Here is a 20,914-nt window from a genome sequence, read left to right on the forward strand (position 1 = left end):
CAGGTTTGAAATTTTTAATTTTATTCTAAATTCTCTTTTCTTTCAAAATGAAGAAAAAAGAAGGTATACAGATATGTTTGGACCCCATCCTAAATGTTCTGAATGGAATTGCAAAATTCAAACTTACTAGATAGAAAATAAGTATTTCTGCATTTCCTTTGTTAATAAAAAAAAAAAAAAACCTGATGAATAGGTATTAATATGGACTATAGTAAGATGTTTAGTGTTGCAAATATTTTAGTTTCCCATGAACTCTGCTTACTCTACAGAATAACTTAACATCCACTTCAGGTTTTTGAATGCTGCATACACCTATTGCTATCAAAGTCCTAGATGCTTTTTTAAATTTTTTTTGGCCTTTCATCATCATAATATTAGGTATGCTATACTCAGCTTTATTAGATGGAGAAACACTACTTCTGCATTACTACAGCACTGCGGCACATGCCAAAGGGACTTAGAATTTTGTAAGATTATTTATGAACTAAAATAACATGAATAATATACTCTGTTTTAACTGACATCTACAGTTTTTTTTTTTTTTTAAACCACACCCCTATGTTACTCAGGTAATAAATGGTAAAAGAAAATGCCAACCATTATATCTTAATTGAATTCCTAATATTGCTGAAACTGAAATGCAACGTATTTTGATAGTGCTTCCCTAGTTGAGGTTGTTTTCTGCTTTCATACACATGCAGAGTAGTAACAATTACTTGACACAATCAGTTTTAGAATTTCTAAACCCCTTTATAAGGCTGTGCCACATTAGTCTTAGTTTTGTTGCAGGAGGTTGTGCAGCCATGCATGTGTTAAACAAGTAGTTATTCACCTCACTGTAATTGTTGGCAGATGTTTATGATTTTATTCTGAGATTGTTCAGAGTGAAGTATCAAAATCAGGCACTTGAAAATTGTCTTAATTTTTGTACTTCTCCCTAAATTGCATGTCTTAAAGGAGTTCAGATGATACCTGGTGGACTTGGAAATAAATGGTCCGTGCAAATGAACAACCAGAGTGAGTTTCTCAGCTAATCTTGCATAACTGAACGTACCAATTAAACTTGCTCTCCGATGTAATTTGTGCTTGCCGGAGAATATAGTAGGAGTCCATTGAAGAGTGGACGTTATTAGCTTTCAGTCCTTGTAAAGGTTATTTTTGTGTTCTTATTCCAACCAAAATCTTGCTATTGATTTTGGAGTTTACTGTTGATCTTAAATTTTAGTTTTAATGTGTGAATGCTTTTCCAGTATATGGAAAAATTTGTAAAAGAAAGGATTTGACTTATAAAATATAGTTTCTTATGAGGTTACAGCATTAAGCTTTCCTTTTTAATGCTGATATCTGTATTTTGGCGTTTAGTAATCCCTTTTAAAGGGGTGGTAGTTCTGCCACAACTCCTGCAATTCTTACTGACCTTTGAAACATCTCATTTATTTGAAAATGAATTCTGTATCTGTTAATATGTAATTTAAATTACTTTCAATCTGAAAATTGCAGAGAAGGTATGCACAGTACATCTGTTACAGTATGCAGTCTCACATCATGAGGTGAATTACAAAATTATTGTTAGATTATTTTTAAAAATTAGAAGCTTCAAATCAGTGGAAGAAGCAACATCATCTTTACAATTCAACAGGAAAGAGATTGAATCTTACAGCTGGATGATTGACGTGTAAGCTATTTTGAAATTTGTTTTCCACACTGTAATGTAGCCAAATTGCACAGTGGCTTCCAGTGAAGACACTTGTCACTGCTGGTGGGTTTGGCCTGCTCCCATCTATGATGCCACGTGGAGGGAGCTGCTCACGGGCAGCGCTGTAGTACTGAATTAACTTATTGTGCTTTTGCACTGCAAGTTCAGTTCCTCCTTCTGGCAAAATGGCCTTTATTATGAAGGCTTCTTTTTATTTATGTATTTTTTCCTTTCTCAGTGGAAAAGCTCAGTGCTACACAGAAGGGCCCGATTTTCCTGCTTACTGGCCCAAACATCCTTCCCCGGAGGGCGCCTGCTCTGCAGGGCACGATGTGGCCATGAGTCTCTGTAGTGGTCAGACCCTGTTTTGAGGATGGCATAAAAAGCAGACAGAGTGGGCAGAGGGTGTCACATTCTACTTTAGACCCTGTCCTGGTTATTGAAGTTGACAGTTTATTTGCATTTCATGTGTGTGATGCTCAGATGGTGTGAGAGGACCATGGTATTCATTGTATTTGAGACAGGTGGTACACAATGTGCTTAAACTTTTTTTTTTAAATACTTAAGATTTGTGCGTGCTGGAAGGCTGGTAATTCTGTAGCGAACGTTAAGATTTTTGGCTGTTTGTGTTAGCATTCAGCAAATAGTATACCTTATGTAGAAGACCACAGAAAAAAACACCTTGTAAGAATTTTCGTGCTCGGGCTGATTCTTCTCATGGCGATATTGCAAATGGTTCAGCATTTTTCCTCCCGGCCCCAGCTCCTGCAGTGAATTGTTTACAACTTAACTTCTGTGTTTAACTGTTAAACACATAGTTATTAGGGGTGGTAAATAACTAGAGATCGCATATAACAGATGAAGAAAAAGAGGATGCAGTAAGGACATTGTAATGCCTTTGCCGAAACTGGGAGAGGAATTTGAGTCCTCCAGCTGCAACGTGAAAGTCATGCTTACAGACAGTGGAAGATATGAAACCTAGTAAGAGGTCTGAGATTTCAAAAAGAAGTTCTCATTAGAGACCTTGAAGGTACATTTGCTTGAATGAAGTGGACCTTGTAACTACTCTTTTCACTGTAGTAGTAAAATTGAGTTACCTATTCAGTTAGTTGTTTAGTATTTACACACTATTCCCAATGTAAAGGTGATTGTATTGATGTATGTTAATTCTACATAGGAAGGGAGTTACTGTCAGGTAACATATCATTAGGCAAGAGCTGCTTTTCTAATTCATGTCTTGTGGACATCACTACTTATGGTCCATGTCAATGAGAGAGAACTTTACGCTTGTTTCTGAAAAGTGAGCTGCCGTTTATTAGGTCATATTTACTGTACAGCGCTGCATGTGCTGACAGCGGCTGCAGAGCATTTGACACAGGCTGACTTTTTGCCCAATGTTAAATTGCTGACGTGCCAATACTGTAAGACTTTTTTAAATTGGAATTCTTATTAAACATATTTATTTCAATAAGTAAAACTATAGCTTTAAATGAAATCTGATGCTGGCACCTGTATTGGTACAAAGATTATGCAAAGCTGGCAGAGAAGTGTTGAGGCATATTTGGATAGTATCAAGGAGAAGAGGAGAAGGAGCTTGAAAAATAATTGGGAAAGTCACACTGAGAAATCAGACTTGGTAAAGGTAGGATCTGGCAGAAGAGGGCAGGATATGGAGCAGAGAAGGTTATAGTTTTGGGTTGTGGAAATTAAAAAAAAAAAAAGTTTCAGGCAGATCGAATGTCAGCTACTGAAGGATTTGGATATCTGCAGTACTATGCACTTTTTTTTTTTTTCCAGAAGAATAAAATAAAAGCATATTTACTATGTTTTTCCCAAATATTTAGTAATGTAATTGTAAACAGTTCTGCTTTTTAAAGCATATAAAAATACATTTAAAAATATCCTCACACTTTCTCCTTGAAAATCTGTAAGTGTACGAAGTCTTCTAACAATGGTGAACACTACTGCAGCTGCAATTAAAAAAATAGTAGTAGCCCTTTATTTAAGACTAGTTCTCTGCTAGCAGGTAAGTATTTTTATTATGAATTAGTAATATTCTCTATCCTGTGAATTTTAAAGTCCTTTTGAAATGAATTTCTGTTCATTTCTTTATAGAGGCTTAAGATGGTGCATGGGTCGAATAAAAACTTGAGAGCACCTGAGGAACATTCCCAGCAAGTGCAGATTATTATCGAAGATGTACACAGCATACCTATAGTCACTGTATGGTTCTTTTACTGCATTAGGTTGTTAAAGATCACTCAGTGATGGCTCAAAATATGCTCAGCGAATCTGAAGGCATATTTGGATTTTATTTGTAATGTTTAGAGACATTTGTGTCTGTTTAAAAAAAAAATCAATTTTGAAGACCTCTTTTATCTCAAAAGGAAATTTTCACCTAAAGATTTCTCATTCTCTTTATATTTAGAGGATTTGTATCAACACCTAGGGTAAAGGTAAAGCTGAAAAAAGTCTAGGCAGTCCTTTGAAGGATTAGGAAATGTGATGTGTAAAGCTATTTGTGTTTACATCACTATGTAGTTTATAGGAAATGTATGAAATCAGCCGTGGATTTTGCTCTAAGATTTGAGTTCTAGCTGGTTCTTTGGCTCAGGTGTGACTCACAGGTCCTCCTCATCGTTAGTGGTCTTCAAACTTGACAGAGCATTAGTTATCAAGGGCGGTGAGGGAGCTGCTTTTCCCAGTGGAGTTTCCAGTCATTGAGTTTTTACTTGAAGTTAGAGAACTTGTCCTGCTCTTGTCCCAGAGCTGCCTTCTGTCTTCAGCCACGCACCTTCCAGTAACTTCAGGCGCTCAGTTTGATTTGGGTGATGTGGGTCACCAGCACCCTGAAAAGGATTCTCTTCCTAACCTGGAATTCTGGGCAAAATGTTTTGGGAAGCACAGACATAGAGTTTTCTACCCTTGTGGAGTTTTTTAAAAAAAAAAAAAAAACAAAACCCAACACTTAGACTTATTTTTACAAATCTCAGAAGCATGTTTTACAAAAAGGTTCTAGTCTGAGCTTTTGAATTCATTAGCCTCTCTGATGAATGTTATAATTGTAGAGGGTAGCTACTTTCACCTATATATTGCCTATAGGGTCCACTTTTTGTATTTTGAGGGTGGTGAATGTAAAACTGCTTTGGCTACTTACATCCTCCTTCCTGCGTCCAGGAAATGTAAAGGTTCATGCCTGAATCATTAATGTTCTTGTAAGTGTGTTGATTTACCTAATGGATAATCATTCTGTGTAACAGTCTCTCTTGAGACTGGGTCGTTTCAGGTTCAGTAGTAGCCAACTATAACCCATGAGCAACAGGAGAATTTACCTTTGCTAATGCAATAAATAGGCTTTCGATCATGCTTGGCGAATGAGACCATCACACTAAGGCTTCTCTTATTAAAATTCCTTCAACTATAGCAGATGCAGCAGTATTGGGAAATTTTAGGGAAAGTAATAATTCCCCTTCTCCCTGTTGTTGTTTTAAAAGGTTCATCCAGACTTGAATTGAGTAGAAAAACTAATTGCTTTTCGTTTTAAAACTAGAAGCAACTCACAGGGGATCTAATTAAAATTCCAGTGTCTGGAAGGAAATACACCATATAAATCTGAGAAAGATGTTGCTTAAATATTAGTAGTGTCTTTGTACCAGGCTGTACATGCTCAGAAGAGTTAGAACATCCACATAGTTAATTTTCAAAATTTTAAAACTATTATTACCCAATTTGTTGAGTTATTCTGAAGTCTTACTTTCATCGTAATCTGGAAAGTTTACAAAAGATTGATTAAAAGTAAAAAAGGCAATGACAGTTCATTGCATGTTCATGATAGTGTTGGGCAATAGGGTTTTTATTCAGAAAGGTCACCTTAACACAGTTGGGTTCATCCTCAGTAAAGCCTGAGAAATGGGAATGCGAAGACCAAGGTTCCTATCAAAACTGATCGACTTCCTTGCTTTGTGGTTAAGATCTGCATTACTACTTGAAGGCCTCACTACTGCATTTTGTTCAGACTCAAAATGTTCCTTCAGCTTTCTGCTCTGCTATCAAGTAAATGGTGGCAACCAAAAGCTAGCTGTGTGCTGCTACCAGCACGTACATCGTTTATATGCTTGTAGCTATCTAAGCTTTCTTCTATCTTCATTATATTTGAGACAGGTGGTACACAGTGTACTTAAACTTTTTTTTTAAATACTTAAGATTTGTGCGTGCTGGAAGGCTGGTAATTCTGTAGCGAATGTTAAGATTTTTGGCTGTTTGTGTTAGCATTCAGCAAATAGTATACCTTATGTAGAAGACCACAGAAAAAAACACCTTGTAAGAATTTTCGTGCTCGGGCTGATTCTTCTCATGGCGATATTGCAAATGGTTCAGCATTTTTCCTCCCGGCCCCAGCTCCTGCAGTGAATTGTTTACAACTTAACTTCTGTGTTTAACTGTTAAACACATAGTTATTAGGGGTGGTAAATAACTAGAGATCGCATATAACAGATGAAGAAAAAGAGGATGCAGTAATTGTTTGTGCGCTTGTAGCTATCTGAGCTTTCCTCTGTCTTTCCTGCGAGTTTGCAGTGCCATCTAGACTGTCAAGCCACTCTTGTTGTTTCTTAGTTCAAAAGCAGTATCAAGTCTACATTTTTCCACTGTGACCACAGGAATTAAAATGCATACAAGCTTAATAAATATAACAAAGCAGCAAAAATCACCTTGCTATTGATTTTTGAGACCTCTTCTGTGCCCTGAAAGCCTCGTACCCAGGACATACTGAGAATCTAATGGGTTAGATGGTCTTGGGTTTGGGATGAAGGTTTGCATTGTGTCATATTAGACTCTGAACCTGTTAATTCTTAATGCCTTACCACACACACTCAAAAGAAAACCAGCCCAAAGGAGACCAAACCTATTAAAGGAGACCAAACCTATTGCTCAAACCCTTTGTTTTTAATCCAGTTTGCTCTTGGTGAAGCAGATTGTGGAGTGGCCTGTATTTCACTTGCCTCTCTGGTTCTCTCATCAGCTGGAGACATGTGTTAGTTCAGCCTAGGGCTGCTGTAATCTTCACCAGCTGGTGTTTCCCCCTGTAGACCTACGGACCTGATGGAGTTTGCTGACTGCTGTGGTGCGGCAGCTATCCTCGCCCCAAAGGCACCAACCAACTCGTTGCCCTCTCCCCTCTCTTACCTGCAGTCTCGCATGTCTGTGCGATTTTCACAGGCAAAAAGTGGGGAGATGGTGTTGGAGGCTTTGTGGGAACTACTTGGATAGCTGAAGTACAAGTGAAAGTTGTCCTCAGCTGGGTGCTTTGCTTATATTCAGTTTCTGCTCAGCATGGTAATGAGGGTATGTGACTAATTTGTGTTCAAATGAATGCAGCTTGCGTATAGACTGAAATACATTGCTGGATGGGAATGTAAAATACACCTGGTGCTGGCTTCATCTGGGGGAGCTGGGCACCTGCGGCTCCTCATGAAATGGAGGCGAGTCCTTGGCAGCTAAGTCACCACTGAGGAACTTTTGCTTCTGACAGGTCCTGATTTTTACCTTATTGCCTATGTTCCACCTAACTTTTTAAATAAATTCATTTTAAATGGGATCTAAATTTGAAGACTTTTCGGATAACCACAGGTATAAGAACCTTGCGGTACATTGCTCTGCATTGCTTCCCTTTATTGTCCTACTTATTTTAATGTTATTTTACTGTCTGCGCTCAAAGAAATCGCTGTTGACACATATTTCCTATGTATAGTTTCTTTTGTGCTTGTATTAAGGATCTGAAAGAGCAAACCACTTAAGAATATGCCTGATAGTAAGAGCAGACTCATTGACGTGAAGCTTCTGATTCATCTTATAAATTTCAAAGGTTTTTGCAATTGATCTCTAAATGATTCTGGCTTTCAGAAAGGCTTTCTATGGAGTGGTTGCTTCTTGCTTTGAAATAAAATACGTTGTGATATTCCACTTACCAACCATATGCATGTACATCACATGACAAAGCCTGGAGAGAAGGTTCTTGTGCTGAATGAGAATAAAGTGGCATTATTTTTTCTTCAGTTCATGAATTCACTGGAATGTTTGTTTTCATGGTAGAAGTATCATTTCAGAGGATTGGTAGTTAGATTGGTATGCTCATACCTTATGGTGTGATCATCATAGATCTGTGTGTAATCCTTATATTATCATGTGCAGTTCCTTTGTACGTCCTTTTTTTGTCCCCAGTGAATTCTGCATTCAGCGTCGATAAACGTTGTGAGAGAAGTACAGAGATACTTTCTTACTCATTATTATTCCTGACAGTGTCATCAATGTCATTTCTAATTCAGGTTTTTATTGAGAAGTGTTAGGAAAAAGTTGTGTGTAGGAATTACTGAAAAATATTAGGAGATTAGATTCTGTATATGTGGTGCATTACATCTTAAGTTATTTTAAAAGGAAAAATACGGGTACTTCCACATCAGTCAAAACATTTCTTTAGCAAACTAATGCTCAAATGATCAAATGCTGCATGTTGTCAATTATTTGTGACTAGAAATTGTTGTAGTCACAAAAAACCCGAAGTATTTCTGCACCAGGAAAAGCTACACATCAGTTTGTTGCAAATGCTAATGAAATGTTAAGTGTTTTTTTTTGTTGTTGTTGTTTTTACTTTCTCAAACAGGTGGCAGCCCTTTGGACAGTCCCAGGAACTTCTCTCCAAATGCACCTGCTCATTTTTCCTTTGTTCCTGCCCGAAGGTAAGTCAGTATATATTCTCCCTGGATTGGCAAGCACATGGCTCATGTATTTTTATTCAGAAATTGGCTACTGGTTAGAAGTTTTGGGATTCTGTTTCATCATGAGCCTGATCTTTAGGCCTAGGGCTGAGAATCTTCCCGGGTATTCCTGTAGCATCCCTTGCTTCTGGTTACTTTCTCTCATGCTCCCGGTTTTGTTTTTATTTATTTTAGTTTAGATCTTGGCAACACCCGGAACGCGTTAGGTGCTTTTCAGACATAGAGGAATGTCAAGGAAATAAATGAACACAGGTCTAGGGAAGCCCCTCCTGGCAGGATGATGTGATGTGAAGAACGGCAGTGATAACTGCATCTCTGTGGCAATCGGATCCTCAGATTTGAGTGTGGGCAAGGTGGTTCTGATTCGCTACAATCTCCCTGACTGAAAGGAACTACTTGTGTTAAAATGACTGGAGAAACGGGAACGTGATGGTTCTGAGATGAAGGAGGTTTTCTAAACAAGAAAGAGTTAGCTTGAGGACTAGCTAGAAAATGGATTGGTCTCAAAACTGCAAAGAAGAAAGAGTTTGGAAATGGGCAGGCTTATGAAATGGAGAGAGAAGCTGGAGAGAAGCTGTGTCTGAACAGTAGGTAAATCCTGGAATGTTTCTCCAGTCAGGTGCTTTGCTAGAAAACCTGATCTCCTTGAACGCTGTTTCAAGCAGGCTTTGATCTTTATTTCTTACGGAAGAACAAACTTTATAATATCATGTGAAATGTGACCAAGTGGATACGTATGTTCCTGTTGCCTCAGAGAGAAAAATGAGTTAATTTTTTCACTGCTGGTAAAACAATTCGAGTGGACTCGCTGCACCCACCTTTATTTTTGATGAGGTGTCTGAGCCTTGTCTGGGTGTACTCAAGATAGCCTACTGAAGTCAACTGAATTTGAACGAGTGTTCCCAGCATTTTAAGTTCTGGACCCTGGAATGCAGGAGGAAAGTTGCAGCTGAAACCGTTGTCAAAGCTTACATCTTTTGTTGGCTGTTTCAGTTGTTTTACTACTAATCCTTTTTAAACTTCCAAGCAGAAGATCAACACTTTAATAATAAAACTCTGAAGAGTGCCTTTTCATACTTCTCATACTTCTTCACTTAACTGTTTTTTAGAGACATTGATGAATAAAAGGTTAAATCTGCCCTGTCAAATACTGTAGATCATTTTACAATGTATGTGTTGCTCTGTATACTTTTTCTGTCTTTGAAAGGAGTGTTTAAACATAGAAGTAAGTTTCTGAAACAAGCTGTTTTCTACTTGCCTTACACCCTGAAGGTTACTGTTCATAGTAATGCCAGTAGTACCAACATATATTTATTAGATTATCCAGTAGTGGTATCAGGAGAAACTTCTGTGTGATGGTATTAAGTAATTGAAAATGTTGTGCTCTGTTATCCCAGGAAAATGGAGATTGCATTATACCCTTTTGGCCTGTATTGTGTTGGTCTTAGAGATGGTTCTTACCTGATTTATTCGCCTTACCATCATGAAAATAATTGAGTCACTTTTACATTTGGTGTAATTTCTTCAGTTGTTATCCTGTTTGAACATTGTTTATTTTCCCATTTATTCAGTATGGCCTTGTGATGAGCTCTTTCTCAGGACAGAATGGGAAACGCATTTTACTTTAAAGCTAATTTCACTACAAAATATTGCAAGACTGCTCTTGCAATATGTGTATATCATAATTAACCATGAATCTCTTGCTGGATACGCTTTCAGTGATTGTTTCATATCTACAAAGTTAGTGTGTTCGGAAATCTCTTGTATGAATAAGGAAATGCATGATTAATCCTGTCCATGTTCAGTAAAAGTGGATCTTAGTGGAATACCGGTAACAGAAGATGATATTTTTTCAGCAATCATATGTGCTTCTTATACTTCCCCCTCGCTCATTATCATTGTACAATTTCTTCCATACAGCCACGGGCACAGAGCAGACAGGTAACGTGTATCATATTGCTGTTGTGTGTGTGTGTGTGTGTATGAACTATGCTTTTGCATGGTTGGGCATGAGCCTGTGTCCCTAACGAGTTCATGCTATAACAACCCCATTTAGGCATTGAGCTTTTATTCTTTGGTACTCAAAATGAGAAATCTTTGCATTTTGTCTTAAGATGATTAATGGGTAGCGTTCTGCAAAAGATGCTGTGTTCTTCTAGTGCCTTTGTGTTTTGAAATTGATCTAGTGTTCATAGAACGGTTATTATAGTTGCCATAAAAATACTTCCTTAAATAACTTATTAACATGTCACTTTAATGGCAGAGTTAATTGTTCCTGCATGTTTTGGTTGTGCTAGTAGATGTTATTTTAAAATAAATGACCTAAAAATTTATTTCAAAGTATCTTTTCTTAATGCAATATTGCAGAAGATCTCTCTAAAAATACATTGTTTTTAACCAAACATTGAAATAATTTTGAAATATTTTGCATAAATGAAAGAAGAATTTTCTTTTGAAGTCTTTCTACCATTGTCTTTGATTTGAAAGTTTAAAGATTTTTGCTCTTGTCCCAATTCTCTCTGCTAGATATAGAGCTAATATTCATTGCCTTTACTGCTTAGCACATCGCTTGCCCAGATTGCATCAGTGGAAAATAGCCTAAGCATGAAGAAGTGTCCTGTAATTTTCTGTGTGAGAAGGATTTTTTTTTTTTTTTTTAACATCGTCACAATCGAAATAGGGAAGTAATTTCAATATACAATTGAGGCTGCACAAAAAAAAAAAAGGGTTAGGCTTTTCTTTTGCAAAGAAACTGTAATTTGTGCATTCCTATCTATTGTTTTGTAAGATAGGAACATATATTATCATGCTGTGGAACAGAAGTTCTGGTACTGGTACCAGAACTGGTACGAGGTACTCATTTTTTTTTATCTAGAAAATGAGTGAAGATCTCTGTAGGTAAAGTTTGGTGTTCACTCACTGACCTCATGATGCAGTGACTTTGTAATGTTGACATTTATTGTTTTTTGGGGCTTAGGAAAGGAATTTCATCTCTTTTGGAATTTTTTTTTTGAGATCGTTCTTTTACATGTATTTCTCTTACCAAAGAAAATATCACCTGTGGCTAAATGGGGTTTAACTATAAAGTGTGCATGCAATAGAAATCTACTTTACAGCTTGCATTTTTTTATGGATGTAGCATGAACCTCTTTAAAAACTCTCTTGATATAATATTCTTCCAGTAATATAAAGTAGTGGGTTTATTCCCCTCTTACTCTAAAATAGATAGCAAAGAGGAGGGGTGTGTGTCAGTACCTAACAGTAAAAGGAACTAGATCTGGGGAAAAATACAAGCATGTGCTTAAGTCTGAATGTGCACTGAACTTTCCCTTAAAGATGAGGCTTTAGGTGTGTGGATAGTGGGATGAGAAATATTATTGCGATATTATTGTGAAGATAATACTGTTCTATAATACTGTTTTAAAATACTGTTTACTGTACCAATAGCTGTCAAACATCCTATTTTATATAGTGCAATTACATAAATGTACTGTACTTTTTATGTGTACCAAAAAACCCAAGTCTTTGCAGAGTAAGTTAGAAGTTCTAACTGCTCTAATTCAACTTCACTTTATGGCCAGTTACTGATGATTTGCCTTAATAAAACGAGCAATCAAATGGAAACTGGTATGAGGAGAAGACTTCTTTAACATCCATCCCAGCATGGAACAGGGTACATTTGTCTGTGACTGGGAACTAAACGCACATGAGAGTGAAATGAAAGCAGAGGCAGAGGAAGTGCTGCTAGACTGAGCTGAATTAGTTCAATTTCCTTCCTCCCTGAGATGTTTTTTTGAGGGGGGAGAAGAGGGTTTCAAGGATGGAAATATTGATTCTCCTCAAAGCAGTTGTATAGTTCATATGTTTTGACTTCCATAAAACAAGACCACTTTTTCGGCGATATCTCCTGCATGTTTTGGCTATTTTCCCTGCAGTCATGTTTTATTCTATAGCTTTTTTAACGTGCTCATTATTTCCAGGAAAGAAAAAAGTTTTCCTTGGCTAATAATAGGCAAATGACTACTAATGTTATGATGATTGGAGAGGAAAGAGACCTTGGGTGGTATTTCTGACTCCCGTATATTTGAAGTGAACATGTAGGCTCTGTTCAGATCTGCTGTAGTAGGCTGAATTCCCTGGCTGTGTCAGTTGATGATACAGGCAGAACGCGTTCAAACTAGGCAAACAAATGAGTCGTCTTGTAGTTGATTCTTGATCTGATATGATTTTTTTTTTTCCTCCTTCAATTTTAAACATTATTTGGAAGTTAAGGAATGGCATAAGTAATGATCGTAGGCATGACTGTCTGTTTGAAAGAAGTCTAAAATAAACTGATTGCATTTGTCCGTTCTTGAAACTTTGATTTTTTGCACAGCGGGTAATGTTTCCGAAGCATCTACTTGATGGCGGGAATCTGATATCCATTTGTTTTGTTATTTTTTCCAAGGTCACTTTAATTTTGCTCTAAAAAACTTACCTCAACTGCTTTTTCACAAAAGTCGTTGTCAACAGGTTGACTGGTTTACCTGAATATTTTGAGACATTTAATCAAAATGTGAGGTTAAAAGATTTTGGGGAAAAATTGCTCACTTTGCCTAAATATTAGCCACATTATAGCCATCGTAGTAATTTCCCCTGCATCTTTTCCCCAGAACGGATGGGCGTCGCTGGTCCCTGGCCTCTCTCCCTTCATCTGGATATGGAACAAACACTCCCAGTTCAACCGTTTCAGTAAGTGGCACAGACTTTTCCAAACAATTCAGTTTGTAGAAACACCCTAACAAATCAGCTTCTGAGTCTTTACTAAAATATGTGATCTTTCTTCATTGTTTTGCTAACATTTTTTTAAGATACTAATTATTTTAAAAATGATTTTAATTATTGGTTGTGCTGCTTTTTCCTCCATTTCCCAGCTCCTACCATCTTGCACTTTGCCTTTAGCATTGGTGAATCCCATGCAGCACGTGGCTCGACTGCTCAGTTGAGAGGCACCAAGTGTCAGAAATAGCAGGACTCTCAGAGACTGTGTGCATAACTGCTAGCAAGCTTTCAGATTTTTTTTTATAACTGGGCAATGACATTCTTGTCTGCTTTTGAGTTGTCAGTGTTAAGACCTCTGCTAGCAGGAGGAAAAACTGATAATACCTATCTGTTACTTAACTCTAATAATTTGAATCCCCTAACAAAGCTTTTATTTCTCAGACATGTGATTTTAAAGGTGGCCTGAGTTCTAGTATACTTCCAAAAGGCTAATATGTCATTAATATCAGTAAGGCAGCAGCACCCTTTTAACCCATAAAACTCTCAGAAGCTTCACACAGTGAATCTTATTCTTTAGTTTGCATGAACTAGACGTTGTGGTTATCCACATAACTGCGTTATGGGAACATTGGTAGTGTTACAAAATCAAGCATCCGAGGATTGCAAATGAAGGGTTAAGGATACCTGTGCAGGCTTAATTCAACACGCTTTTGTGGGTATGTTATGGTGACTGTCTTTAATTGTGTGGTCACATATCACTGCCTCTTTCCATAATGCTTCTACTGAGCGTTTTGTTTCGTATTTATTATTGAGCGTGCGTTCCTAGTAATTGTAATACCGGCATTTAATTAGGACTTGATACTCTACATTAGGCAGTTTTGACTCTGAAATGAAGTATCTTTCTCTTCCCTGTGGACTGTTCTATTAAGTTCATCTGTAAACTTTCTAGTGTCTCTCAAAATACAAATTTATCTTCAGAATTCCTTGGGAGACGAGAGGGTTAAATTCAGTCTATATATGAGGAGAAGGGACTGGAGTCAAAAGTTTCCACTGATTTTAGGTGTGAATTGCTATGATCAGAATCTGATTGTGCAATGTTAGTATCATCTGTTTTGTTTCATGTGTTCAGACACATTCCTGAGATTGTCGTTGGCACAAATTTCACAGTCTGGGTTGGGTTTTTTTTGTTTTATTTTGTTCTGTTTTGTTTTTTCTTCATTTTGGTCTCTTTTGAAATCAAGTCATCTGGCTTCTCTCTCCTGTAGGACAAATGTGTGTGTGAAGTGTAGAGAGAAGTTCATTAGCAACATGAAAAAGGTGCTCCTGGTTTCACTGCCAAGCGCTATTATATATTGAAGTACCAGAGAACAGCCATTAAGAAGGAGCTCTGCTTTTGCTTTTATAGTCTTAAGTTAAATGCTTATGGGCATAAGCCATGACCAAGTCCTCTTCTGCGTACAAGCTATGAAAGCTATGAGAGCACGGAGCACGGATGATTACTTTCTGTAGGGATGACATCTGAACAGTCTGATCATTGGTGATCACTGTGAGAGGTTCCAAGATGCACGTGAAGATGACACTGCTGGAAATCGAACTGCCAGCAGCATGAAAGTCCTTCTTCAGCATATGCGATGAGAAATTTTTCAAGAGTTTGTAGTTTGACCAGGCTTTGGGTAGATGTCCCTAGAGAGAGCAAAACTAACAGCAGCAGCAATCTTCTAGACACCTTTTTCTGATTTAGGAAAGAAAGCATATTCTTCTTTTGCCACATTGCCAGAAATAGCTAAATCACTCTGACTGAAACTTTTCCAAAAACAACCCAACTCTGAGACGGACACATCACATAAAAAGCTTCAGTGCAAATGGTTTAAATATCGTATGGTTGTAAGCAACAGAAAATAGGATGGCATAATGAGAAGCATGAGGTGATAGTCATAGGTAGATCTGAATTCACCTTTGTACAGTAAAGAGTTATATTAAAACCTATATTTCCAAGACTTTTTTCCGAAGTGGCTGAGTCTCATTTCTTATCTGGTTACTAGTCCAGTTTTACAATCACAGAAAGACCCTGAAATGTGCTGTGTAGTAGTGAAGTCATTTTTGGAATCTTTGGAATTAAACTTTTCTAAGCCAGTCCTACTTACAGCTTCTCTGTGGCATTTACATTGTCACAGTATTTCATAACTCAGAATTAACCTTAATTGATCTGAATAACGCCTCTGAAGTTGATAGGCATTATTACTTCTGTGCAGACTTGAAAACTGAAGTGAATTGGAAAGGGGCTTGTCAAAAGGACACAAGGAATTAATGCCATAGATGAGAATACAGGGGAATTTTGGGCTTCCATTCAGTGTGTTCAGTCCTCTGGCTTACATTTCTTTTTAGAGCAAGGTAGAAGGAAGCCAGAAGGCAGTGAAATATCAAAAAGTATGGTATCAGTTAAAGCCTCTGTTCTGCTGGCTTGAATTTCTGTGTGGCAGTTACGAGTTGACCTGCATCTGTGTGCTTAAAGATCAGCTACTCTATCAACCAGCTGAACAAATTGAGACACTTAGCTGTTCTAAGGTCAGTGGAAACCTATATAATTTCTGTTTTATCTTTTCCTTCCTGCTGCCACTTTTCATATAAATCATGAAGACCACATGCGTCTCATCAGACCAACACTGAGAAAGCTGGAGAACAGTCAGTTGAATGGGCTAATATACAATTATTTTTAAACATTGAATTTTCTGTTTATTTTCTAGATTCAGAGGTAATGTGTAAGCTACTTACTGTAGTATTAGCTTGAAATCTTTTACTTGAGTTGAGCTGGCTAATTCTGTGTCTGTAATTAAGACACCAGGGGGATGTTTGTATTAATCTGCTGCAGAGACTGAATTCTGTGATGTGATTACTTAAAAATCAATAATGCAGAAGTGCTTTGCTCTCCTGCTGCTTCAGTGAAAGGTTGCATGCCTTAAGGCTGCTAGAGAAGCTCTTGGCAGAAGAAAGACCATTTCTCCTCACGGTCTTTATTTTCAGAGCTCTCCTTAATTATTCCCTGGAATTACAAACTTTGTGATCTGATTACTTTTAAGGAGAGAAAGTTGAAGGAGGATTTTGACGGGTCATCCCTAAGTTGCCTAGTACTTAAAAGTTGTTTCCCCAGTTGGAAGGAAAAAAGATTTTGAGACTTTTTCTAGAATATTAGTGTTTTTCTTCTAACTCTTGATATTAGTAACTTGGTATGTGCCAGCTCTTCTTAACGTGGTAGCTTGAGTTTAATTTTGTTTTGGATAGGAGATGCATTTGTGATGCCAGAGCTCGAGTACCTGTTACTGCAGCACTTTATAAGACAGCGTCTTTAGTACTTCTTGGTCTGTCGCAGCATTCCTGTTGTTTACTGCGGCTGGGATGCCATCCGACATATCTTCCTCTGGAAAAGTGCTGCTGTTTTTGCATAAGCAGGTGGTTTTTCCCACTCTTACTAGTGCATCCGCCAGGTGATAGGAGGCTTGCATAATTCCGTAATACGAAAAGCGAGTCTTTCATTTATTTGGCATAAGCGGAGCGCCCAGCAGAAGAGCTGTGGGCTAAGTGGCTGTCAAATACTCAGATTCTCCATCTTGGCTTCAGTGTGGATTAGACCAGTGTCAGCCGATGCACCGTCTGGATAATTGTCACCCTGGGGACTCTGTGCTGGAGATGACTTTCCAGCATGGTCCCTGAAGGTGCCTGAAGGAAGTGGCGGCTCCTTGTTCCGGCCACGGTTGGGGATTTTGTGCATGTTTTAAGACTTTCAAGGGGTTTCTTCTCTGTAAATACCTCTGCACAATGCAGAAGGAGTGGATCTGGGCTCTGGAGCCAATTATATTTTTATCAAAAGATATGGCCTAGAGGTTTGTAAGCGCTCATATTCGGTTCTCCATCTCCACCTTGTCTAAGATTCTCTATGGAGAAGACTCTGTGTAAGCTATTGGGATTTACAACACTGCTCGCTTTTTTGCGGTTCAAGCATTGCTGTTATTCTCTTGACAAATTTGGATACACCTGGTTTAGCTGATTTCAAGATATGTTCTCTTTGCTATCAGCATTACAAAGATGCAGGACTCACTGAACAGTCTTATCAGCATCTGGCTTTCCCTGCTTGGCCATACTTGTTAATTCTTTTTTTTCCAAAGGCCACCAAGAGCAAGTAAGTCTAGAAAAGCATGCTAGTTGAGTGAAAACTTTGGTCATTCAATTCAAATCATGCATAATTCCCTAGTATTGATACTTCTGGTACTAGGACTCTCTGCTTTCCAGTTTGAGTGAGGGTTGTTGTAGCAAAAAGATAAGTTTTTCCACTTGAAAATTATGTGCTGTTAATTACATCAGATTGATGGGGAGCCTGGGCATTTAGGTTAGGATTGCATTTTTCATCAGGCCCATTGGTGTTATTCGGTGCTGCTGTGGTTTAAAAAAAAAAAAAAGAGAGAGAGAGAGAGATATTTCTTGATTTGTCCTGACGTAATATGTCATCTTAATTTTGTAAGATGGCAAGGGGTATTTAAAAAAAAGTACCCATAAGAAAAACTGCATTCGTTAGTCAACCTATTACTTTTTCCCCTTGAAGACCTCATATTCAATTTCTTACCCAAATTTCTATTCACATTTCCCACACAGTTTTGTTTTAACCTCAGTTTTCTTGAGGTTCAAGAGTTAAATCTGTTTAATGTCTGTTGTTATGCCAGGACACGTTATATAAGTGCATCAGCCTACTTAAAGATGAATGAACTGTTTAACTCTTTATAACAGCTAAACAGGGGAAACTGTTTGTCTCACAACTCTGCGAAGTCAGCTACATTCATATTAGTATTGCCTGCTTGACTAGAGAAGAAGTCTGTGGGTTAAGAAAGGGAGAAGTGAAATCCAGACCATTTATAATAGCAATTTCCAATGAGAGCCAATAATCAGTAATAACTCTCATGTCTACGCAGCTCCATAGCATTCTGCATGCCAGTGAAGCTCCTGAGCTGAGAGAGCATGAGGGGAAAGGAAAGAAAGTTGCTCACCACTCCAGGAACCTCCTTGTCCTTTCCAGAGCAGCACTGCCATGAACGTGCCTTCCTTCCCATCTCCTTATAGTAAATCACCTCTGTGATTGGCTTTAATGGTTCCAGAATGAGATGTAACGGTCCCTCTCTCTGCTCCCAAAGTTGTCCTGGTCTCACCAGCTCTGCTGCTGTCTGTAAGGGTTGGCTTAGCCTCATGAGAACAATAAAAAGAGGCACCTGGTCTGATAAGTAGCTTTCTTTTCCGCTGGAGTGTGCAGTGTCTGGCAGAATCCGTTCCTCTTCCATTCATTAGCTGACCCCTATGCATGCGTTTAGTGCATTTCTTTTCTGTATTTTTTTCTGTACTCAGTCATCATGCTCATCTCAGGAGAAGCTGCACCAGCTGCCCTTTCAGCCCACGGCAGACGAACTTCATTTCCTGACAAAGCATTTCAGTACTGAGAGCATCACCGATGAGGAAGGACGCCACTCTCCAGCCTTGAGGCCTCGATCTCGCAGTCTCAGGTGAGCGTCAGGGAACGCTGGTTGGGTTTTTGTGGCGCTGCACGTGTTGCATTTTTATGTGTGCTTTCAGTTCTAAGGATAGTAATTTGTAGTTGTTTCCTTACATGTTTTTAGAATTATTCTAATCACTATTTACCGCACCTTTTTCTGGTTGGGGTAATCAGAAAGGACAATTTTTCATAGATAAGACATTGAGGATTTGAGTTGCAAAAGGGATAGCGTAGTCTGTTTTTATGTCTTCACCAAAGCTCCAGAAAGCAGTGATCCACAAGCACCCCAGACTAAGTCTGTAGGGTGTGTATTTCATTCCCTGAAGTTTCTTCTGAGAGTTTTGCTGCCTTAATAAAAGGAAATGGTTACGGTCACTGTTAATAACTTTTCCAGAAGTGCTTCTGAAGGAGTATGAAAAGGTAGAGTAGGTGAAGTCAAAACCTTAAGTAGAATCGCATGAACGCCCAAGAGCAATTTTATAACAGCGCTGAAAACAATTGTCCTGCATTAGCAGTTGAATAATTTTTATTGCTGCTTCAGAAAACTTGTTGCTCAAAGATAGCCGTCCAGGGGTTATTTCCTTGTGCTGTTGTTTTTCCATACGTAAAAATAGGAAGCAACTAGAACTTCATCTTTCTTGCACATCTCCGCAACACTTAATTGTTTGGGAAAAAAAACAGAACAAAATAGACAAACCTGTCTGTGTAATGACAAAAACGTTAAGTTATGCGATGCTTTTAGTGCTGTACCAAGCAAATGGAAGTCCAGAGGTGTTTACCTCCTACAGCAGCTTATGAAACAAAAGGGATTTTCACAAGCATGGGGTAATGACTTGAAATCTGCCTTATTCCTCTCATCTGAGAGGGTATCAGAGGTGGATATCACCTTTCAATCACTGGACAAGATCCAGAAACTCTGCCCACTGGAAATACTGAATCAGTGTGCCCAGCTCAGTGCCTAGGTTGAGATTTCTTATAGGAGAAAGTGAAATAGGCTCAAGATAACCATTTAAATTCATGGTGAGTACTATGTCATGGCAGAGCTGACCTTTCATCATTATTTGTAATTATTTGTGTGTTTTAAACCACAGTGCTGGTTGCATGGTAATTGCATATGGATCTGCTAAGTGTAGTTACACGATAATCTACAGGAGCAGGTAAGTACTATAGGTAGTAGCACACTTAGCCTGTGATCTCTACAAATTGGCATGTAGTGAGAGATTAGCTTCTAAATGATAGTCCTACTTCAGTCCTGTTGCTGTCACTCTTAACATTGGCTATCGCTGATTAGTATAATTTTATTAATACTAATTCATTACAGATGACAGCTACTGTAGGTAGACAACATGTCACTAAAGTAATTATTGTCCTTTCTTAACACAGATGTGTTCCTGCTGGCATAATAAAGTACAAAACACTATTACTAATGTAAGAATGATGTAAACAGTAAAACGAAGATCCTGATTTTATTTTTTCTTATTAACTTTTATTATCAACTTGTTGAGAATTTTACCTCTGTGAGCCGCTTTAAAAGCGGAGTCTTCATGTAGTAGGTTTATAATTTCTGGCAAGACTAAATTAATTCACTGTGTCATGTGACTATGTGATAAGTCTTTCTCCTGAATGCTTTCTCTAGTTCTCTAGCTCTCTCTGGCTTTCGGTATGATAATGGTCAGCCTTATTAATATTCCAAAACTTAGAATGAAATGAGTAAATCTTTTTTAATTAGGCCTGATTCATTCTTCACTTCTTTGCTTGTTGCTTGGTGTTCTGTGATGCTGTGTAACTCTAAAGCAGCCCCATCACTGCTAGGCATGCATACTAGCCCACGCACCTCAAGAAGGAAAATTGGTTGTATTGACTTATTAATATTTGCAGAAGTAAGTATCCCCTTTGACAGAGAGTAACATGTCCTCAAAACCAAATAAATATTGAAATATATGAACACCAGGCCTTTTTCTCTGCTCAGCTTGCTTGTTGTTTTGCTGATACAACGATAGAGTTAGTTCCCTTGGTAAGATGATATTTTTACTTAATTAAAATAAAAAAAAAGGTCTGAGCAGTTGCTATGCTGAAAATTAAGCAGGAATTCCGTAAAAATGTGTATTTTCATGAACATTTAATGGTCCCATACTTAACCAGCTTTAATGAAAA

At 38.0% G+C, this 20,914-nt stretch overlaps 1 protein-coding gene across 10 annotated transcripts in view; it reads left to right on the top strand.

Moving 5' to 3' along the window:
- Nucleotides 1-20,914, top strand: part of MAST2 (microtubule associated serine/threonine kinase 2) — a 208,041-nt gene that overhangs the window by 135,610 nt on the left and 51,517 nt on the right. For 5 of the 10 annotated variants that reach the window (XM_068953003.1, XM_068953009.1, XM_068953008.1 and 2 more), the window contains 4 exons: nucleotides 8,355-8,430; nucleotides 10,390-10,410; nucleotides 13,122-13,200; nucleotides 18,616-18,770. In XM_068953003.1, the coding sequence (XP_068809104.1) occupies nucleotides 8,355-8,430; nucleotides 10,390-10,410; nucleotides 13,122-13,200; nucleotides 18,616-18,770 (331 nt within the window). The remainder of the gene's footprint in view (nucleotides 1-8,354; nucleotides 8,431-10,389; nucleotides 10,411-13,121; nucleotides 13,201-18,615; nucleotides 18,771-20,914) is intronic. The other 5 variants (XM_068953005.1, XM_068953010.1, XM_068953013.1 and 2 more) reach the window with 3 other exon arrangements.

This window comes from Struthio camelus, chromosome 8 (assembly GCF_040807025.1).
Source record: "Struthio camelus isolate bStrCam1 chromosome 8, bStrCam1.hap1, whole genome shotgun sequence".
NCBI classification, from domain to species: Eukaryota; Metazoa; Chordata; class Aves; order Struthioniformes; family Struthionidae; genus Struthio; species Struthio camelus.